General features: G+C 32.7%; 1 protein-coding gene across 1 annotated transcript; it reads right to left on the reverse strand.

Moving 5' to 3' along the window:
* Positions 1-538: 538 nt before the first annotated feature.
* LOC143237617 (vang-like protein 2) lies at positions 539-19,604 on the reverse strand. Its single transcript, XM_076477066.1, has 3 exons — positions 19,261-19,604; positions 3,572-4,887; positions 539-2,801 (listed from the first exon to the last, which is right to left on the reverse strand). The coding sequence occupies exons 2-3, from the start codon at positions 4,806-4,808 to the stop codon at positions 2,374-2,376; spliced, it is 1,665 nt and encodes a 554-aa protein (XP_076333181.1). The 5' UTR covers positions 4,809-4,887; positions 19,261-19,604; the 3' UTR covers positions 539-2,373.
* Positions 19,605-25,284: the final 5,680 nt, after the last annotated feature.

The raw sequence follows: 25,284 nt of genomic DNA on the forward strand, positions 1-25,284 counted from the left end.
ACGTATTTATTGTAACTAAATATATAATCAACATCCTTTTCCTGCATCTAGTTTCCCGGTAGGTAAGCGGTAAGTTTATATATTCATAAAGTAAAATCTGAATTTCGATCCCTCTGGCAAGAGAGAATGCAAATAACTTTTTTATGTGGCTTTACTCTGAAACAAACCAAAAGTAAATAATTACCAACCCTACATATTTGCGTGTCTAATGATTATTGTAATAGTATAATCACTTATTGGGTAACTAAATATCTAATATAAGCCATTTATAATGAATGTCTAAAAGTAATAACCATCTAGCAGAATTCAACTTGGAAAGTAAAATATTATAAATGATAATCAAAAGCAACAATTAGTTTATTTAATAAAAACTCGGTTATGAAAATTAGCTATTTAGTATATAAACAATATATATGTTTTGTGTCTTAAGTGAAGGACAAAGACTTAACTTTACAAAACGTAAATGATTTCTGAATATGTTAATTCTAAAGCAAATCTAAAATATAAAAATATCATAGAAAATTATTATTTATCCAGCTGAAATACAAGTACGACAAAACAGTAAATAAAAATATGACAATATTTGAAGTCGCCTTCTCAGAAAATCAGAAACAGCATATGACATATACAACGTATTTTATTGTTTTCTCCATATCAAAAGAAAAACTAAAATTTACAACATGAGTTACCTCACTTTTTAAAACGTACACTTAATATTCATGTACAAAAACGCAACTAAGATATATATACATCAGTGTACAGTCACAACCTATTAACTAATGTATGTATATTAAGAATTACAGTAACATATTATTGGTCAAATAATTAAAGTAAGAGTAAGTAACTGGCTGTGTAAAAATTTGAATAAAAATTATATATTTTTTTAACAATTATACTTTAGGTAAAGTTGTTTGTTTTTTTTAAAAGGTTAAGCATTAGTTTGTTTGTTTTTTGAATTTCGCCCAAAGATACTCGAGGGCTATCTGTGCTAGCCGTCCCTAATTTAGTATTGGAAGACTAGAGGGAAGGCAGCTAGTCATCACCACCCATCGCCAACTCTTGAGCTACTCTTTTACTAACGAATAGTGAGATTGATCGTAACATTATAACGTACCCACGGCTGAAAGGGCGAGCATGTTTGGCGCAACGAGGATGCGAGCGCGCGACCCTCAGGTTATAAGTCGCACGTCTTAATACGCTTGGCCATGCCGAGCCCAAGTTAAGCATTAGAAACGTGAAAAGTAGTTTCTAATTTGACATAGGTGACTAAAATCTCAATATTAACTTCAAAGTATAGGTATAAAGAACCATAACAAACTTTTAAAAGTGTAATAAATATTTAAAAAGGAAATTCAAGGATTATCAGATTTGTTAGAATAATACTCTACCTAAGAAGATAACTGCTTATCTGTATTTGTGATATGTAATTATAAAATCGTTTAATTTACAGTAAATCAACGAATAATCGTTTACAATTTAAAAATAAGCATTATTTTGCTGTTATACTCTCGGACTTTGTCATTCATAAATGCATGGCAACAAATACATACTATTTTATTTGGAATTACCTTACAAAATTTTGAAGTTAAATACTAGTGCCAGAACTTCAAATAATAATTAAAACATTATAAAAGTGTATCACAAAATTATAAAAAAATATATTTGATTTTTATTTCCTCACTGAATAATTACAATACTTATGCGTAATTCCGACAAATGAATTAACTAGTTTTGAAATATATCTTACAATATTATAATGTATTTAGAAACGAGAAAAAATTTAATTAAACTATCTTTGACAATACTAACAAAACCTGGTTAAACAGTTCTCTTTCTTAGCATTTAGTAAATGTATTCCTTGTTTAAATGTGCTTTGTTTGTTTGTTTGTTTTGAATTTTGCATAAAGCTACTCGAGGGCCATCTGCGCTAGCCATCCGTAATTTAGCAGTGTAAGACTAGAGGGAAGGCAGCAGTCATCATCACTCACTGCCAACTCTTAGGCTCCTCTTTTACCAACGAATAGTGGGATTGACCGACACGTCATGTTTGTGCACATACTCTTAACGACATAAGTCGCCTGCTTTCTCTCCTTAGTTCACTTAAAATACTTTAAGAGCTAAATAAATGCATTCTGATAAACGTTATTCCTCCTTATCATCTATGAGATAATACCTTATAAGTTGTCTTACAAATTAGTTGAGAAAGAAAGATGAGAAGTGATTCGAAAACGTTCTTAGTCAGAAAACAAAATTCATTAGCTTTTGTTATATTTTTTCTAAATTTATTTTGAAAGTATGTTTGTTTAGAATATAAACTTAATGTAAATTAAAGTATATTTAGTTTTAAAATGTTTGCAATAATTTAAACTATTGCTAAACTGATGTTTCCGAGTTTAATCGGAGTGCAAATTTATTGGTCTTAGAATCAATTATTTCTTCTGTGATACTGAAGTGAGGTAACTGATGAACTATTACAAGAACAGAAACATCATTCTGACGCAAAATAAATATACATCCAGGTTCCACAGCACGCGAGAGAAGCGTGTCACACACTAAGGCCCATTTCTGCATTGATGTATGTTCTTTGTCATTCTGCAGTACGGGAGATACTGTAATGTATTTTTCGAGAAACGTACGTGGGCTCAGATCGTAACTTAAACACAGTGCTAAGTTCTCAAGAATAGCTTGTATACTATGATGTGGTTGCTGCCTTGTGATCCTAAGATACTTTTGAAGAGCACGAGCCATAGAAGGGAAAATGGCCTTAGCTGCTTCTGTAGAATCCATCGGTATTGCTGGACCTGATAAAAATGATTGATATGATCACTAATTAGAAATAAATACAGTGATTATTATTCCTTAAATAGCTTAAATTATTATAAATGGCACGCCTAAGATATTACAATGTATCTTCTTGAACTAACTATTATGTAATGGTGAAACAGTTTATCACATATAACTCGAGAAATAACAATTTAGAGGTTTTAGTTTTCCTAGCAATTACTAGCAAAAATAAAGACTTTTTTACACTTTATAAGCAGAAAGCATTAAAATTTTGACTCATGCCGTGTGAGAAAAGCCCACAATAACAGAAAGATATTTCTGCTGACTTATATCATTAGAAATCTGATTTTAATACCAATGGTAGCAGGGTACAGGTAGCCAGCCTTTGTGCAGTTTTGTGCTGAATAACAAATAACAACAATTGAGTGTAAAAAAGGCTTTATTTTGGTTTGCCAAAACTATCCAATTTATTTAATTGGTGCTTTAATTTAGTTTCAATTTTTACAAAATTTATTATTATTTTTCGCTTTTATTTTTTTCGTTGATAACTTCACAATACCACATAAAGCACCTTATTTTTCAGGAAAAATATAAATTAAAACAATATTGTAATAAATATGTATCAGTTAACTATATGGAGATGTTTAGGAAAAGTTTATATAGTACACACAAAAACATCTGTGTCATATTTATAACAGAAATACCAATTGTTTCCTGTAAAGCCTTCTAACAGCACCTAAACTGAACTAATTTTTAAATGATACCTTCGAAATACACATAAAAGTACCTGATTCTTCATGAAGACGTTTTATATGTCTAAAAGCTTCTTCTGCAGCTGTTATTAATCTCGCTTTCCTTTTTTTCACTCGTCTTTCATATTCACACTCTTCATAAAATCGCTCGTTGTGACTTGTATCTCGTCGTCTCCCATGGTCAGATGGTAGGGTTGGCGACTGGACAGATTTAGTCACCCCGTTTACGGTAGAAAACTTTATTGAAGAATTTCTTTTGTGAGACTTTTTGGGTAAAGTATCAAGGTAAGGGTTGTATGGAGAGAAATCTTGATAATATTTTTCTAGAACCCAAACAGCTGCACGTTGTATACTCAACTGGCCCATGTTATAACAGTGACTCTCTCCATCTGGTGAACGAATCACTTTCACAAAGTACAGAGGCTGAAGATGGCGGATTTCAATCAAAATAACAGCTAGGTAATGTATAAAAAGTAAGGCATCAACTAGCGACAAAGCAAAGAGAACTATACTCTGATAGGATACTTGTTCATTCTTCAGCTTTTCGACGATACGTACGCTATAAAATAACCAATAGGAAAATGTAATAACTACAAGTAATACCAAAACGAGAGCACGGAAAATAAATATTCTTGGCATGGTTGCTTTGGGGTGACGGAAGAAAACAGCCCATGTGCCACAAAGTAAAATTAGCAATTTAAATGCAAAGCTAATAAGTAGACCATCGCATTCAGGGCCACATTTTTGCACCTTCCACTCAAGAACATCAAGTTTGGGCAACACAACCATAATCAATGGAGAAATAAATGCAAATATGGAGAGTATGATTGCAACGAATGAGCCAATCCACATTTGACACTTAAAGATCCATCTTTCGTCCGAATCCCCTCCCAACTTATATAAGTTTTCCATAGATATTGAGTGGACACTACTATTGCCCGTAACAGCAGTGGTATTGTCCCCCCAGTTCTGATTCTGAGATAAAATCTGTACTTCAAAGAAATCTTCAGATGTTTGGCCCATCCTCTCCGATGTTTTGTTTCCTGAGATAACAGGAACCGAATGGTCAGTCGATTTAGAACGATGAGAACGACGTAGACGTGATCGGTGATCAGAGTTCTTGAAAGCCGCCGCCATATGACCTTGTGAACAAGAAAAACGCGTGGAGTAGACACTGTATCTAGATTTGATAGACTCATTTTCAGTGGCCACTCGATACGTCTGAAGCTGTATACCGCTTCCAACAAAATTGTCTCCTGGCCAGAATGACATGAGCTTGACTATCACTACGAGGGCGAACCGAGTTCCTTTTAATAATGCAGCATTTGAGAAAGGGAAGAAAAAACTTGTACTAAAACCAAAAAGAGGAAGAATCTTCATTAGATGCTTTATTTAAAGATGTAAAAATTTACTAATATGATTCAGAATTACCTGGGTGATTAAATACACTCACCTGATATTTTTCACAAATACATTACTTTAACATAGCCAAAACGTAGTTGCTTATTAAATCAAGAAACTTTGATTGCACTATCCAACAAAATTTTTACTTTTTCTTGTTTCTGGACAGAAAGTGTTAGTTCCCAATTGCTTATGTCTAAAGTAATAGAAAAGATATATTTTCTCTTCAAACTTTGCTTTTGTCACCTGGATAATGAAATTTTCAAATGAACCCATTTTCCAGAACATTCCAGGTAGATTCAGTGCTGAGTAGTTGATAGAAAATTTTCTCAAACTTACAATAATTTTCAAGAACTTCCTAGAATGTTGCAAAATTACTAGAATTTTCAAGAACCTTTTAGAATTTTCTAGAACTTTCCATAGTAACATATATATACAGAGACTCACCACTTCAGTTTAGTTCTAGCTGCCTAAGTGAACACATAGACCTATCTGATTTTATCAGAGATGGCACCAAAAAGCTTCAAGCATTCTACAATCGCATTCTGCTATGTATGTGGCCAATTTATCATGTCAAGAACGAAAAAGTACTATGTAACAGCATCTGTTAAAATACGTGAAGCCTAAAAGACAGAAGGTGTTGTTCCTACCATTGCACATAAAATTTGGTCTTATGAAACAATTTGTTCCAGCTCTTGATAAGGAATTTGCAGCCTTCAAGTACCTTTGAGACTTCTTTCCTGATCTGTTTGAGGCAAAAGTCAAAGCTGATGTCTTCATTGAACCACAAATAAAGAAGATCCTGGAGTTCACAGAATTCTACAAGAAGCTCAGTAGGAAGGAAAAAAATGTTTGGGGCAACTTCGTCGCAGTGGTTCGGGGCTTCTTGAGCAATCACAAGGCCGAAAATTATGTGGAACTGGTTGAGGCTCTGATGTAGAATTACAACAAAATCGGCTACAGGATCTTCCTGAAAGTCCATATCCTTGATGATCATCTTGATAAATTCAAGGAGAACATGGGAGCATACTCAGAGGCGCAAGGCAAGCACTTTCACCAACATATACTGGACTTTGAACGCAGCTTCCAAGGAGCGTATAGCGAAAACATGATGGGAGACTATTTGGGGGCTGATACATGAAAGTGATTTACATTACTGTCACAAATCTCAAAAAAACTACTCACTTCTAAACATTTTTTGTAGATTTTTGTATAACTTTAGTATAAATACATGTAAATCTTGATTCATATGTTGTTTTATTCAGACCTTATGTAGCTGAAAATTTGCAATATTTTCCGTTTTTACATAGAAAATAGGTTATTTTCTAAATTTCATAATCCAGGTCACAAAAGCAAAGTTTGAAGGAAATTACTGCCATATTCTGTACTTTTACAACATAAGCAATTAAGAAATAACACATACTATCCAGGAATAAAATTTGTGTTACATAATGTTATTTAAACTTAGTTGAAGATAACAATTCGACCGTTAATCGTTTTATATGTAAAAAATAGAGAATATGATTTAAATACAGCAAAATTAAATCCTAAATTTTATATTGTACTGTTAATGTTTTAAATTTTTTGTCTAACCTCTGTGCAAAAATTAACAGGACAAATGTATAAAATAAAATCAATTTACAAGTGTATTTTTAATCTTTCAGATACAATAAGTGTTGATCAATGTAAAGGAATTGCAAATGAGCTTTAATGCACAAACGGGTATATCTTATTAAATTTTAACAAGTTTAATTGAGTATTTTCAATCGTAAGAACTTTATATTTTAACATAAAAACTTTATTTTAAATATCACTGGTTGCAGGCTGAGAAATAATATACGGAAAATTTCCACGTTAATTATAAACAGTCCTCCGTGGGGTGTGTGTGTTTTCTTATGGCAAAGTCATATCAAGCAATCTGCTGAATCCACCGAGGGTAATCGAACCCCTGATTTAGCGTTGTAAATCCATAGACTTACCGCTGTATCAGTCCCCCTCACCACTACCACCCAATGGGACTTACAGTGTTAAATCCAGGATTGCGTTCCCCGCAGTGGACACAAGAAATAGCTAAATTTGGTTTTGCTCAAAAAACACACACACTTGCAAAGATATAACAAAGTATATGCTTCTCTAAGACCTATTCCTTTACATTGGGGCCTGGCATGGCCAAGCGCGTAAGGCGTGCGACTCGTAATCCGAGGGTCGCGGGTTCGCGCCCGCGTCGCGCTAAACATGCTCGCCCTCCCAGCCGTGGGGGTGTATAATGTGACGGTCAATCCCACTATTCGTTGGTAAAAGAGTAGCCCAAGAGTTGGCGGTGGGTGGTGATGACTAGCTGCCTTCCCTCTAGTCTTACACTGCTAAATTAGGGACGGCTATCACAGATAGCCCTCGAGTAGCTTTGTGCGAAATTCCAAAACAAGCAAGCAAACCTTTACATTGGGCCCAGCATGGCCAAATGGATTTAGGCGTTCGACTCATAATCTGAAGGGCGCGGGTTCGAATCCTCGTCGCACCAAACATGCTTGCCATTTCAACCGTAGGGGCGTTATAAAGTGATGGTCAATCTCACTATTCGTCAGTAAAAGGGCAGCCCAAGAGTAAGCGGTGGGTGGTGATGACTAGCTGCCTTCCATCTAGTCTTACACTGCTAAATTGGAGACGGCTAGCACAAATAGTACTCGAGTAGCTTTGTGTGAAATTCAAAAAACAAACAAAACAATATTTTGTTTACACACATACATTGTGTGTAAAAAAAACGTGATATAACATTTAAATCTGGTCAAAAATAAATGTTGTTGTATAAAGTATAACTATTCAAAAAACTGTCCTTGAAAACGTTTTGAGCTATATTTTCATATAATTGTTTTAACAAACTTAAAGAATAGTCATTTGACAAAAATGACTGTTTATGGTTGTTTTTTTTTCTTGTTTCCTACTAGCTACGATACAAAGAATCGTACTTTAACTTGGAATTGTACTAAAATATTCAAATCTATCAGGTAAAATTTATTTCAAAAATACCTGATCACATAATGCACAATAAAGTTACAATTCAGTGTTTATTTATGTAAACAGTAATTTACAAATATAATGTAAAAAAAATATTATCCATAAATTTGAAGGCGTATAACTTTAAAAATCAAGTTTTGATACCCACTTTGGGTAAAGCACATATACCTTATTGTGTACTACAGCTTTTTATAACACACAAATCTTTCTCCATATCCAATATTTATTCAAGAAACTTTGAATTTTCTCAGATACTGATTTGAGGTTTACTACTGCATAAAAGATAAAAACTAAATGCTACTGCTTTCTAAAACATTGTTGACAATAATAAGAGGTTTCATTTGTTTGTTTGTTTTTAATTTCGCGCAAAGCTACACGAGGAATTTCTGCGCTAGCCGTCTCTAATTTGGCAGAGTTAGACTAGAGGGAAGGCAGCTAGTCATCATCACTCATCGCCAACTCTTGGGCTACACACATTTTTGATAAAAATATGACAAATGTTTTATTTGAAAAATACGGAATTAAATTATCAATATATTAGTTTTATCTGATATGAGATAATTGAAATAACTAAAGTGATATACATTGTACATAAATTTATAAAATTCTCTAACTGTTCATTTTATCAGGGCCTTTCCATATGTTTGTAGAATACACTTTGAGGTTATATGTGCAAAATACATTAATCTTTTGATACTTAAGCTCCATAAATACAGAAATAAAGTAAGAGAAATAACTTTTGTTTTTAAAAGGAGAGGAACAGACGATGCCTATCTGACAGACCTTTAGAAAATAGCTTTTTCAGACATGTGTTCAAAGACGTATGACAGATGAAGAAAGGTGATTAGACTTTATTGTGCGACAAACAATAACCGGTAACCTGACTGGTCAATTTATTCAACAATACCTTAAGCATTGAAACCCTATTATATGGTTGCCGACAACCAGAATGAAAACTATTTATCTCAAACACAAACACCAAAATACAACTTTAAATTGCATAATGAATCACTTCTAAGCCTATGATAAGACTAAATGAATCATGTTTTACTTGTTCTGTGCTAATAGTAGTTTACAAATATGGAGGTAAAAATAAGCACAAGCGTGTTGGTTCTTTATGTTGCTCAGATAGTTCGAAGTTGTGGAGGTTTCTAAATAATTTCTAAAGAATTATTTAGCCAGAGATCAGGTACTTTCATTTATAAAGGTAAAAAGCATATAATGTTTACCTAGATGTTATTGCACACCTTAAAATGCTACACTTTGAACTTGATAGAAAAGAACTTTTCACTAATGATTACGCATTTCATGGCGTTCCTTTTGTCAGGAATTGTTTGTAAAAGAGAAGGAAAATGATTTTATTATTCATTTTTCTTTGTCATCATAATCATTAAATCTTAATTAATCAAGCAAATATGAGATCAAACTGAACATCGCTTTTGATACTGTAATATTCTTTCGACCTATATGAAATAAAGACAGTGAACTACAATAGAGAACATCTTCCAATAATAATATGGCGTCTACGTCTCAACATCTTTGCTACTATCACCTTGAAATGTAGCTCAATTGAATATTATGTAAGAGTTTCTAATAGAATGGTTATTTTTCATATATATTTGTTCATTTGTTTGGAAATGGTGTCATCTATAATTTTCTCTAGAGTAATTAAATTAGGCCTATGCATGTTTAATGAAACCATACAGTACTGAGTGACATTTTGTTATGGATCACTTTCATGTGATCTGATATCGATGGTATGTTTGATCTCTCGTTTGGAGTCGTTATCCCATGTATCTCTTTTCTTTCTTTTTTTCTTTTTGTATAACGCAACAAGATTCTTATGCTTCCAGACATTAGCCTGTGGCAGTTATTTGACAACTTATTCTTTTACAGATTCTCTGATTTCAACTGTATGAGGTTACCTATTTCACCATGTTCTTCCAAATTGATTTCTCATTTAATACCATTAATATAGTAAGGTTTTATCCAGAGTAGACCTGACGTGAAAAGCCAATTTGAAACAAAACATTTCATAATGTCTTAAATTGTTATTTGTTTTCTTCTTATTTTCATTATTAAGATATTATATTTCTTGACGTTCCTGTTGTTATGCGTTATTTTGATTCAGTTCATCTTTTATTCAGACTTACGTTTAATTTATTCTTTTTTCATAGTAGTCACGAGAAATAAATTTGTAATGACGTATTAATGATGGTGTCAATCATAAGCATAATTTACAATTAAACTTTAAATATAAGTTATGAAAGGACATGTATCGTAACGATCATTTTTAATTTTTGTCGTAACAAAGGTTTGTTGGTAATGTGACACAGTGTTATTCTTTAATAATACGCTTACTGTAAATTCATTCTGGAATCTATAAACACATACTAAGCAATTTTCAGTATTTTTTTCAAATAAAGTATTGTAGCATACTTCATTGTAATTTTCTTTCTTTAAGATAAATTATTAGAAATTTAATATTATATGATTTGTTTGTTTCGTTTGCTTGTGGAAGAGCAATCAAAGCTATCAGCCGCCACTTGTAATTTAGAATCACGTGTATAGGGATATACACTGGCAGCACCCATCATTAATTCCTGATTAACTTTTTTACCAACGAAGGCCAGGCATCGCCAGGTGGTTGAAGCACTCGACTTGTAATCCGAGGATCGCGGGTTCGAATCCCTATGACACCAAACATGTTCTCCCTTTCAGCAATGAGGGAATTATATGTGACGGTCAATCCCACTATTTCTTGGTAAACGAATAGCCTAAAATTTGGCGGTGGGTGGTGATGACTAGCTGCCTTCCCTGTAATCTTACACTAATAAATTAGGGACGACTAGCGATTGTAAACGATTTCCTTTTTTTACAAAAGCGGAAGGAAAAAAATCATTTTACTTCTATATAGTTTAATGTACCGTCTAACTTATAAACATTATATTACGGTGCTCAAAACTCTAGTATCCAACCCCAATATTTTAGTTCAATTTTGTAATGTACTTCATAATGTTATATGGTTCTTTCAGAATGGAGTCAATTTAATATTTCAATAATGTCAGCGTCATTGAAAATTTATGTTAATAATTCTGTTTACTATCTGAAATTTTTTTTGAAGCTATACGTTAACATAAAAAAATCTACACGTACTTAATCACAATCATATAGACTGAAATATAACGTAACCAAACCTTAGCAATCAATATATTTTCATTTACTATAGTTTTGCACTGAACAAGACGATTTCGTTTCATCGCTCATATAGAAACCACAATATACATTTGCAGTTTTTCTGTTATTTTACTGAGAAAGAGATAAAAAACAGTGTATTTAGTAGTTCAATCATAACAAGTGGTCCACTAATGAGTTCAAGCTCAGTACTTTTTCTTTATAAACGTGTTTTTCTGTATAAGCGAAGGTAGTGAAACAATAAGTTTGACACTAATAATAACATTCCTGAAAATGTTATATATATGTATATATTACATCATTTTTATACTACCTTACAATTATTTTGTACCTTTTGAATATTCCTTGACTTGTGAACATCAGTTAGTACTGATATTTCAAAGATTACAACACATATAAATGTTGATTTGATGGGTTTCACAATTCCCAAAGTTATCTATTGTGCAACAAACCATCTATAAGTCTACAACGCGCCAAAAATATTGCATTGAAACTTAATAGATTTCACAATATTAAGCGCAAAATAAACTGTGTAGCAGAAATTTATTTGTTTACTATCAGTTGAATACCCTTTTTATCACTGTTATTGGTCTTTGGAAAACATCGAGCCCCCCGCTAGTACAGCGGTATGTCTCCGGATTTACAACGCTAAAATCAGGGGTTTGATTCCCCTCGGTGGGCTGAGCGGATAGCCCTTTGTGGCTTTGCTATAAGAAAAACACGAAAAAACACGGAAAACATCGAAATATATATTTCCAGGAAAAGTATTATGATATCGTAATATTCCCCCACAATTTTAATTACTTTCATGTAGAAATATACATGTTCATACTAGGTAACAGTAAGATAAAAACAAACCTCTATTAGCTGAGAACTGCAGTTCCAATTTGACTTTTCTCTCTTTAATACACGTAGAGTACGACAAAAGACATGTTTACGTACATGAAACATAAGCTCACTCTGATAAGTAAGACTCGGCATGACCAGGTTATTAAGGCCCCTCAACTCGTAACCTGAAAATCGTGAGTTCGAATCTCTGCCACACCAAACATACTCGCTCTTTCAGCTGTTAACCGTTAGTATGTACAGTCAACCCCATTATTCGTTTGTAAAAGAGTAGCCCAAGTGTTGACGGAGGGTGGTGGTGAGTAGCTGCCTTCCCTCTAATACTGCTAAACTATGGACGGCTAAAACAGATAACCTTGATGTAGCTTTTTGCGAAATTCAAAACAAACAAATACACTGATAAGTGCTAAGTATAGTAGCTAACAAGATCACAGTTTTAATTGTTGTTTTGTTTTGTCTTTTTGTTGTTGTTGTTTTGCTTTAATATGGTTTTAACATTTCTTAAACTATAAGGATAATTTCTATTATACCTTTCATTGGCTCAGCGACAAGTTTAAAGAAAGCTAACACCACAGATTGTGTTTTAATTATCATAGTTGATACAGCACAGATAGTCCATTGAGTAGCTTAACAACAAACAAACTATTCCTGTTATGGAATAAACGAAACACATGCATTTGTCACTCTGTTGTGGGAGGTCCAATATCAGAACAATCAATAAAGACTATTATTGTATTCAAGTACACTACAAATAACTTCTCATCGGACAGGTACGCTGATAATCACTATACTGTTTAGTTACGTTGAAAGAACATGCCATCTTCATAGTACAAGAAACACGCAACAGGAACATAATGGATATAAATTTAATCGGTTAAACCTGCTATTATGTATCCACTTATTTATTAATTAATGAGTGTTGAATTTGAATGTTTAGCGTATTGTGGCCATAACATTATTAGAAATCTGCTGCTTACTTGTAGTTGTTGTTGATTTTAGTGCTTTACTAACCGTCGAGAAATGAACCGCAGATTTTAGTTCGGAAACTTACCCCTTATGACCAGAATAGTTTACTTATAGTGGATAATACTATGCAAAATCCAAAGCTTAGCATGTACTTCAAACTTTCTTTCACCTGATTGCTTTGTTAGTACAAATGTTTAATGTGAAATACAAACTGAGTGTAATGATGAAAGATTCGACCACAGAATTGACGAATGATTTTTACTGAACGTTTCGGAACTCTAAACGTTCCATTTTTGTAAATTTCTAGAATCAATATAAAACAACAATTACAATTAATAGCACGAATCTTGAAAATACACATGGTACAATAAATAAACATTTATAAAGGGAAAGTTCATATTCACAGAGAGATGTGAATAACAATAATATAGTAAATAAGTAAATTTATAATATAGTTACTGAGAACGGAGTAAATAATATTTTGTTATTTAATTTACGAGTATTCTGTTGTATTCTTACCTACAGGTTCGAAATCAGTATATTCCGTATAAAATAAGAAAAACCCAGAATGGTAAATATGTGCATAACTATAAAGTGGCGTTTGGTTTTGACTATGTAGGAGGTTATGTAATTAATTCTTATATACGTGAGTAAACTTCACGTGAACGAAGTTTGGTGGGTTTATTTGCTTGTTTTGAATTTCGCGCAAAGCTACTCGAGGGTTATCTGCGCTAGCTTGTTTGTTTTGAATTTCGCGCAAAGCTACTCAAGTGCTATCTGCGCTAGCCGTCCCTAATTTAGCAGTGTAAGACTAGAGGGAAGGCAGCTAGTCATCACCACCCATCGCCAACTCTTGGGCTACTCTTTTATCAACGAATAGTGGAATTGACCGTCACATTATAACGCCCCCACGGCTGCAAGGGCGAGCATGTTTGGTGCGACCGGGATTTGAACCCACGACCTTCAAATTACCTTAACAGACTTGTCCATGCCGAGCCTAAGTTTGACGGGTATTTGTTTGATGGATTGAAGTTTTGACAGTACCCATCTTGTGAGAAAAGATGTCTTGTAGTTTAAAAAAGGTTAAATTGATTATAACTTTTCCTAAGAGTCTAAACTATAAAATGTTATTCGGGGTTGTTTCCAACATAAACTTCAATCGTCATCTTTTCTATCAACAGATGTGACTAATTACTGCTCTGATTCCAGCACAGAACCTTCTATCCGAACTTTATTAATCTCTTATCTCTCATTACACGACCTAATGATGAATTTGCCTGACGTTAACACATTCATAGCATAAAATTCGAAACATTCGGTACCTTATGGGTTTCTACTTATCTTGATCATGTTAGACTGGTATTGAATCACAGCTCTGCGTTACGTCCCAGTTCTCAACGTTTCCATCTCTTCCTTAATTGATATATCTTATGTCATATCTCATCTCGTTTACTGTATTTAGAATTTTTGCTCATTTGACTGAAGAGTACAGTCAAAACAACGTACAGCGTACATATCCAGCTTAACTATGGAATATATTTGTTATTGCTGAAACGTTTTACAGAAGAGCTTTTAGTAAATTATATTATTTTTACTCCTTATACAATTATCAAACTATTATTTGTAATTCCACACAAATAATTGATTCTGCCAGTAATTCGCTGAGGTCTAAACTCCAGACCCACTTTCATTTTTTTTTCATATAATGAGAACTAAGCAGCCTACCTTTTCTCAAATTTGACTCTCTACTCCTGCCAAAATCATTACCTCCCGTGTATATATTTCCGTTATTGTTCTTCATTTCCAACCAGTCAGAATAATTAAACGTAATTTTAAAGTACTTAAATTTACACAACGGCTTGTGACTGATAAAACGCAGATATTGTTGAGTAGAATCTCAAAAGAATAACGTTTGTACTCAAAACTTTGTTTTCTTATGTTTGTCATATAATTGACAAATGTTACTTCATAATGTAGAAAAAAATATTTCGTCAAAGCATCAAAAACAAATGTTATTTCGTAACCTTGATATATATATATATATATATATATATATATAAAAGTAAATTCAATATATATTCTGTACCTTTAACTGAACACATTCCAAAAAAACTTTACTGTCTTCATCTAATCCTTTGGTTGGTCTTCCATCTTCCAATTGGTTTCATTCTGTTTATTCTCCTGCAGGCTTTATTACATATATGGATATAACAAAAATCACTACATTACATTTCATCAATAATATTTGAATTATTAAACTCTAGTATGTAAGATTTAAAAGTATAATATCAGTTAACTCATGAATCGACTTTTCCTTAATACATTTCAATATTGTTAAATATATTTACCCAGTTCTGTTTTTACTCCTCAGATCGTTTAATCAGAACATAAAATATCAAGTTTTGGTATAGAAGTCTAGAATAAACTTCAACAGATAAATCAGTATTTCCTGATTTTCCTTCATAATGTCCAACACTAATAATCACTCAAAGGGTCATTTCAGTAAAGCCGTTGGATCCTTTTATTTCACCCCTCACCCATCAAGACTATTAACCTCAATATTTAACACATTATATGAATCAGATATAGAATTCATTACTTTAATCCTATTAACACAAACAAAAGGGATCGTCTGTGTTTTACATTTCTGAAGCCATCTAGGTTTAACTCAAAAATTATACTCCCGTACCTTTAAACGTCACTGATGTAGCTTTTTCTTACACTTTTTACTACTATGCAGCCATTGTAAGGGATTATGGAAGCTTTATATTTTAAATGATCTACTTAACAGGAATGGTCATAATTTTCTTAATCCTCATATTATGACTAAACGTTCCTTTTCAGTGTTTCTTAATCCGATATCTAATTTTATCCATGCCTAGATGTCCAACTAAGAGATCATCACGATTCAATTCTAAAACAATCTTCCAACGCTCTTTTTGTAGTAAAATTTAATCCAGACACTCTATTTCAATACCATTCGTTATTCTATACTTACATTTTAAGAATTTCCTTTGCCAGCAGATACCATTCTGCCTTGGATTTTTATTCTATTTTCTTTCTTATCGCTCTCTGCGACATTGTTCTAAGGTCTCGTCTATTAATTGCAGTTGGAATATTTGTACTTACAGTTCTAACATATTAAAAACTACAAATTATCTTTGGCCTTTAAACCCTTTACTACTCTCTATTTCCCGTCTCGGACTATTTATAATGTCTTCCGCCTCTTTTCTATTGTGATTACTCGTTACAACCGATATCCAACAACCTCTAATTCATCACCTAAAATTAAAAGATAGGATATGCCATCTGCTTTAAATGTCTTGCAGTTAATGAACAACCTTTATTAATGGTACTATATAATAATCACACCCCGGGGGTGTACCAAATTCTATGAACTTTAACTCATCCCCTACGAACTAAGCATCGTCCGTCAACTCTCTCCCCAAAGGATTTGCCAAATTTCTGTATCTCATAAAGATTGTAGCTTATTTTTTATCTTTACTACAAGTTATTATAAACAGTTATCAGTGATATTTTCCTTTCTCACCGGGCCTGGCATGGCCAAGCGCGTAAGGCGTGCGACTCGTAATCCGAGGGTCGCGAGTTCGCGCCCGCGTCGCGCTGAACATGCTCGCCCTCCCAGCCGTGGGGATGTATAATGTAACGGTCAATCCCACTATTCATTGGTAAAAGAGTAGCCCAAGAGTTGGCGGTGGGTGGTGATGACTAGCTGCTTTCCCTCTAGTCTTACACTGCTAAATTAGGGACGGCTAGCACAGATAGCCCTCGAGTAGCTTTGTGCGAAATTCCATAACAAACAAACAAACCTTTCTCACAATAACACATTATTTCGTGACTTTGAGACAGTCTTCTCAAAGTACCTGTGTATTGCGCACAACCTTTTAGTGGAGGCCTTGATTAACTTTTTCTTTTCTTATAAAGCCCCTGCTAGTACAGCGGTAAGTCTACGGATTTACAACGCTAAAATAAGCGGTTCGATTCCCCTCGGTGGGCTCAGCAGATAGCCCGTTGTGGCTTTGCTAAAAGAAAAACACACACACACTTTTCTTATAAAATCAATATTAAAAATGCTGCTATTTTCAATTCTTAGAAACCTTTCAGTCTGCTCTTCCACTTTGTTACTAATGTGTTATTAACATAATTTCCATTTACTGGCAACACACTTCATTACCCAATAATAAAAACTCACATGTATTTTTATGGTTTTCTGTATTTTTCATCAGATCATCTCAAGATCCAAACTAAGCTACGTACCAATGTATAAATAATCTCGGCTTGAAAGCTTTCTGAGTGAATTTAAGTTGACACACTTACAAGCTATTATGACGATAATTTTGCAATTTCATGTTCTAATGATTATGTACCTATTTTTTATAACGTCTAAACTCATATCCACCTATCACAAAGTCTGCTTGTGCAACTGAGAAGCCTTTATCTACTTTTCTTAGACATTTCTATAAATCGTAACTCATGCTGTTCTACATTCATATTTTGCACTTAAACAATCTTATTTAGCCTCTACACACGTTGCAACAGTTTCTTTCATTCTAACAGCAAACGTAATCTTATCACTTCTCAGTTACAAAAAATCTTTAACATTTTATTCATATATTTGTATGTATAAAAAGAAATAAATTTATCCATCGTTTTGCTAAGCAAAATGAATATCTTGACGTTATATCAAAGTCACAACTCCTTAATTTTTTTCAATAAACAAACTTACCTCTTTAGCAATGTTAAACCATTTGAATTGTATACCCTTTTATTATTTAAATGGAGCTTAATTCTTAGAAAAGAATTCACTAAACTTTTACATAATCTACACCCAGCTTCATCCTATAACTGTTCTTAATCCATCATTTTAATTATTTTTCATCCATTTGAAGGACTGTTTACCGATCTCTCTCTTCGTTCGTGGATCATTTACTCGAATGTCTGTGATAGCTACACAATTATGCACAGTGGTAAAAATAAACTTATTTTAACTGTACGTAACCATAAACACATAATGGCCACTTTATCATCTTTCTATAACTACGTTAGCCAGACACACTTGTCAAAACTACTGAACACACAATCTTTAAAGTTTAAAGTTCTTAACTGCAGTCCACACAGATTGGGAACTTCTGACGAAAATGTTTTCGCATTAAAAACAAATTGCTTGACTGAATAATAATTGAATTTGCATTGGGTTCACTTTGTTTTAAATCCTTTTAAAGATAAGTTTATTTATTTATTTCGATTATTTAGCTATGCTCATTTAAAGGTTTTTACACAATCCTTTTGTGGGTTTTAACATTCTCGTAATAAATGTTTATGGTTAAACAAAATGTTTATTTTTTGTATTTTTAATTAATGTTTGACTGTAAACAACTCTTAAATGTGTTAATTTTCATAATTTCTGTAGTTGTGTTATTTATCGTTACAATACTTTTCTGAATTCACGAATTTATTGGTTTACTTAATACTACTATTAAACACAAAATATATGGCTAAACTTTTTCTACAAAGGAATGTTGACTATTATTTTTGTATATTTTTTCAGCAAATAATTTGATGATATTGAAAAGGTTAACGAACTCTAGTATATTTCACGGAAAGATTTGATATACACAAGTCTTCAAGAAATATGCAAACTCAAAAACCAGGAATCTGATACTCTACCATGGTCAGCTTTTATCTAAATATATTTTAAAATCAAACTGAGCTAGAGAATGTGTACAGATTTAATGTAAAACTATATTATTTAAATAAAAGTTTTATGTAATCATATTTGAATAACGTATAGATGTTTTGCCTAGGGTTTACTTTTCAGTAGATCATTGAAATAATTATTTAGTTCTTAAATGGTTTGTTTGTTTTATCATAAAACTGCACACTATGTGTCTCTGTTTCCCCACCGCTTAGATCAAAACACCGAATTCTATTATTATAATTACAGAAGCATAGTGCTACGAGCCCCCGTTGGACTGTAATATATTTTATCAAAAATGCAGGTCGATCGTGCGTAAATATGACAAATATTATCAGTCAATATAACTTATCTAAATTAGTTCAAATTCAAGAAATATAAACACTCAAATTTGAAATTACTCTCTCTTTGAGAAGGTCAGTATTAAAATACATAAATTGTGAAACGAGAAGACAATAAAGATAATCAAAACCACGCAATATACTTTAGTAAGGTTTCATAAACAAAGAAGAGAGTTATTTTCTAGCACATGATATAAATAAAACAGTATATTCAATGAAACACTGAAACTGTCAACAAACCTACCCAGTAATCAAACGAGTAAGAATAGAAATGCATAACGTTCTCTGTATTGACACTAATGACGTATTACAGTTGAAGTTGACGTGGTAAAAGTCTAACCTTGTGCTTCTTCCCTCGTAACTGTCTCTGTGCAACAGGGTAAAGCTCAAATCAGCTCCATGTAAACATAAAAGAACTATGAACAATCCCAGCACTCGCCTCAATTTCTCATGCCACAGGCCTTCAGCTCGCTCCTCACGCTTAGGATTCAGAGTGCCGCATTCTGTGACTAAAGACGAAATTAGTCTGAAAGACCAATGGGAGAACAGAAACCTTAGCCAACGGGCAAAATGAACAGCGCCAGGCTCCATAATGGCTGTTCTACGTCATAGAGACGGCAAGGTACGTGGTTCTTACAGATACTTCTATATGTTATACGCTTTGGAAATGTTATACATTTGCCTCACTTATACATACCCAGCGTTGCTTACAAATTTATTCCCCCCATAAAGACAACTTTATCTTGCTTTCAATAATATATAAATGGCAGAATAACGATGCCCTCTATATGGGAGTAAAATTTTAAAGTTATTTAATTTTCCACCGATTTCCTATTTGATTATCCTTTTAGTAGAATAGGAAAATTGAAATAAACAGCTTTCTACGAACATACAATTCATATGTAGCGTTCTAAGAATCCCATCAGTAAATGGAAAACTTGGTGATATTCGTATAATAGAACGATCTCTTAAACTTATGAACAGCTGTCACCCTCAAATAAGGGTGTGTGTGTTTTTTTTCTTATAGTAAAGCCACATCAGGCTATTTGCTGAATCCACCGAGGGGAATCGAATCCCTGCTTAACTAAGGACTTGGGTCTGTCATAGATTTTACTGTGTTTATTTTTAGGTTATATACAGTTCAAAAATACTCATAAGGAGTAAAACAATTATGTGAGGAAAACACAACCTTAAAGCAGTATAGTCAATTCATTACTAAAGTTGTAATACTGACTTGCCTACTTACACAGTGTTTCCAAGAATATTATGGAACATTTTTAATAGTTTATTTTTGATTACAAATTGCTCTGGAATTAATTAATATTCCCTTTTATATATTTGTTGTTTCTGTCTGAAATAGTTAGGGAAGGATAGCATGTCATCTTACTACTCTATCACTACGTTCATTTCTGACCCGACATGGCCGGGTGGGTTAAGGCGTTCGACTCGTAAACTGAGGGTCGCGGATTCGAATCCCAGTCGCACCAAACATGCTTGCCATTTCAACCGCAGGGGCGTTATAATGTGATGGTCAATCACCCATTATTCGTTGGTAAAAGAGTAATTCAAGGGTTGGCGGTGGGTGGTGATGACTAGCTGCCTTCCCTCCAGTTTTACACTGCTAAATTAGAGACGGCTAGCACAGATAGCCCTCGAGTAGCTTTGCGCGAAATTGAAAAACAAACAAAAAGACAAACGTTCACTTCTAGTGTTTTCTTCTTCTGTTAAAATAGGACTATATGACAAGTATCCGATAATTATTATTTTAACAATGATATAACTGACATATCAACCACAAACTGTTGCACAATTATCAAAAATGTTGAACGTAACTTATATTTTAAAAACGCATTCAAACGGTTTTCAATTGAAGTAACCAGTTTCGATAAACAACACGAAACTTACATTACTGACTGTAGTTCGTTTCATTACAGAGAACTATTTGCTACTGAGACTGTAAAAAATTTCAGCCTGAACTGCACATGAAAAATAGAAAGTTATAAGAGTAAAACAAACCTTGAATAAATCACTAAATATAAGAAGCAACATGAAAATTAATTATTCAAGGCCATAAGTGACAACAGATGTTCTCATCAGTTTCTTTGGATAACTTTTACATCACTCTTGGTTTCCTCGAATGCAACAAAGTTTATTTGTGAAGTTTTATTCTATTGACTTCACATACACGTGTATGTTTAGACTTCATTCTGTTTCATAGGTACTAACATTAAATGTTAAATAATATAAGGCCTAATGATTTGTTTGTTCTGAATCTCACCTAAAGCTACACGAGAGCTGTCTGCGCTAGACGTCCCTAATTTAACAGTGTAAGAGTAGAGGAAAGGCAGCTAGTCATCACGACTCACAGCCAACTCTTTTAACAACGAATAATGGTATTGACGGTACATTATAGCAAACCCACGGCTGAAAGGACGAGCATATTTGGTGTGACGGGAATTCGAGCCCACGACCCTCAGATTACCATTCGAGCAATCTAACACCCGGCTATGCCAGGAGTACAGTTTATCGAATGGAGAACTTTAAGACCACATCTTTTCTTCATAAACTGAATTTCCTGAATTTCTTAAAATATGTTAATTGATATACGTTATATTTATTAAAATATTTGAACAGACAAAATATTTCTTTACATATTTAAGACCAAAGTACTGAAAGCAAGTTTACTCGACCATTCATGGGGAAAAATAATAAGAAGAAAAAAATTATAGCTTGAATTTTAGGTAGTTCTAGAAGCCTAAAAGTCTTAAGATTTTAATTAATTGTGTACAATGAAATAGAACAGAACAAATCTGCAAATCGTTTAGGATTACTGATAAAAATTAAATCGTTTCAATTCGAAATTAATGAGTAATGAGAACATGTGTATAATACAATATAAACGAGTTTCAGTAAGAGAAGTCCTATATTCCTAAACGGTTTCTTTGTCAAAAGTTAACGCATAACATTTAAATTTCTCTGTTTTGTTGTATTTTCTTTCATTTCATTTAACGTGCTTTGTATGATTTTGCAAAGTTTGTCTTACAGACACCAATTTAATCAAGCACAGTCTCAGTGGTAAGCATGCGCTAAAAATCAGAGTTTGGTACTTGTGGTGGGCATAGCAAAAGATAGTCTATGTGTAATTTTGTTTTTTAACAATAAACAAACAATTAAACCAACACCTTTTTCCTCACAATAGTTGTTTTTGTTAGTGAATGCATATTAACACGCAGGATATATGATATTCCAACTTCACGAAACATTCGTGTGTTTATGAGGATAACGTCTTTACAATCTTTGAAACCCCATTAAAACATAATTAAATGAAGGTCTTTTAAATAAACTTCTATACGAAAGTGACTGTTATTGAAAGAACAACGTCTATCAGTCACACGCTCTGCTTCATTTATTCAATATTATCGTTTGTTTGGAAAAATTAACAGTAATTTACACTTTAAATTTGGCCAGTAGAAAATTTATAAAATATAATTCTATTTCTATTCTCTTAAGCAGATGACTGTAAAATTAACGTAAGTAGCACAGACTGTTCTGGTCATAATTCACCTGTATTGAGTTCTCTTCATAAATTGATTTAGTAAGTACAATTTTGTTCCTAATATAACATCCATTTGAAATTTATTTATGTTATATCAGGGATTGATTGTGTATTTCAAACCTCTAGCTCAAGTTCTACAAACTATAAAGTGTAGAGTTTAAGGCATATGGCTCTTTTTAGCTATTATTCTATTTAGCCACTTATCTATGGAGTGATAAATTCGTTTCTTTCAACGTTTCTTCAAGGAAGGATTATATAAGGTTTTACCCTCCCTAATTTCAAACGAAGGAAAGTATTTAAGGTAAGAATTCAGTTTTGGCTATACGTACAGATTTGTAGTATTTAAGATATCAAACACTAGAAGAGCACAAGACAGGGGAATACAGATAATATAATGTTTTCTGAAATGGCTATTGTTAAAAGGAAAGTCTATGTCTATTAATCAACGCGGATGGTCTTTCTTATAATATACTTGTTATTTTATAGATATGAAGACACACCTTGAAATAGATAATTATCAAATGAAATCTTCCTTACTTTTGCTCTTAACTTTAGACCTGTTAGTATCTTTTAACAAAGGTATGGAGCAAAAAGAAAAGTCGTCCAAGCAAAAAACAATATTCAGATCCTTTGTTGGATGGGCATAAAATAATCACTGGTACTTAATAAACGCTTTGAATTAATGAGATGAAAGAGATAACGTCAGTGTTATAAATTATCTAACATTTCATTAATATCTCAAGTGGCAAAGGTCAGACATAAACACAAAATATTTATCTGTATGCCTGATATTATTACATTTTAATATTTAAAAATTTTCTGTCTCTGCATCACGTATTTTCAAGCTATATTCTAGTAGAATTTAACCAAGTACTGCAAACTCAAGCGAAAATTGATTATTGCCAAAAAGAGAAAACAAATTAAAACTAAAATTATCACACCAAAACCTTAATTTTATTAGCATACTTTAAAAAAATAAAACAATAGGATGCTTATTTTATATTATCATCAATCTATCAGGTTACAGCTCTTTTCTTCAGTTACTGAAACATATTTAAAACTTCAGCTTACAGCTATATATTTTTATGTTAATAATTAACAAAGTTACATCACTCTACTAGATAAGCGATGTTCACAGTGAAAAAGATAAGACCTTTTAACTTCGTGATTATTTTTGCCAGATTACTTCGCTGCATACTTGAAAAGACGAAATTTAAAAAAGACAAAAAAAAAAAGAGGTTGAACTAATTCCTGAGCGAGCAAGTTTCATGAATGACATTTATTTCCATATTTTATTTTAGAATGAGCAGACACTTTACAGTACATTAAATTATATGTTTGGGAAACTTTCTTACATGCGATATCGTACTTAATTTTCTACTCGAATTTTCTGTTACTTCAGTATATTTGCATTTTATTTATGTCATAAAAGAAGCTCTTACAACACTAAATTTTGATATTTTTCATATTTTACGTTATACTATCTTGAAATATCTCTATTTTTCTTAACTGAATCTTGTATGTCAAATTATAGGTGTAGAAAATAAGCAACTTTGAAGCATGTTTATAATGAAATATTTTTATTTACACAAAACATTGCTTCTTACAGTTGAGATTTTTAGATATTTTTTGTTACAGAATTTAATAATTAAAAAAAGACAGACTTTAAATTTGGTTTCAAGTCTCAGTTGAAATTTATTATTAACTATAAAAATCAAAAGTCTATTCCCGGTTTTAGATAACGTAGAAGATTATTATCTTACAACTATATTACACACATACGCACGCACGCACACACATATATGTGTGTGTGTGTGTTTACATGATTATTTTACATTGTGCAGGTTAAATTGTATATAAATACTTTGTTTTTTCATTTTTGTAAATGAGAAAACTCTACGTATTATATCTGGACCAATGCATAAAAACATATAGTTCAAAAGAAACTGTTGACTAGTTTTTGCTATTTCAGAAACAATTGCTCTAAAGGAGGTATCATAATATAACATGAAGAAACATGAAGCGTGACCGATTGACTATAGCCTTTCATCTCTTATGTCGGTTTTAAAAAGAAAGTCTCTTTTTCGAAATTTGCTTGCCGACAGGGACAACACCTGATCTATTCATTCTGTGTTATCCGCGAATCTAATTGGTAGTATGTGGTTTAACGAAATTCTCACAATGGTGAACCTAACTACAGGTTTCTTTTCCGCTGGTAGCAAAGAGACCTTACATAGTCTGCAAAACAAAACTATGAATACTGAAAAAGAACAGGTCAATTTCACGGTTGGTATTTTCTTTTTCATTACTTGGTCCATTACTTCGCTACTAATGGATGTGTCACCTGCGTATCTTTCTTATATTTTCCACAGTGCGATAATTTGTGCCATTTTTTGTTATTAGAAAGGCTATTGCTATGTTCCAAAAACAACCATATAAAAGCATATAAGTAACAGATGATCTTTCGTCTCTAGTCTCTTCTTCAAGGCAACCATTGTATTGTGCTGTAGCACTGAGGGGTTTCTCGGTTATTTCTTTTTTTTTCTCTAGCTTTTCAATAAATTGTGTATCACGACTGAAAAAAAATTGGGGGAGATAGGACTCCCAGGTGGTTAATAACTTTCTATGATTCTTATCCTTTGCTGATTGCTGTAACTGTCATTTTATTAGATTTCTTGGAGAGCGTTGAAAATTTGTAAAGAAAACATATTT

This window comes from Tachypleus tridentatus, chromosome 13 (assembly GCF_004210375.1).
Source record: "Tachypleus tridentatus isolate NWPU-2018 chromosome 13, ASM421037v1, whole genome shotgun sequence".
NCBI classification, from domain to species: Eukaryota; Metazoa; Arthropoda; class Merostomata; order Xiphosura; family Limulidae; genus Tachypleus; species Tachypleus tridentatus.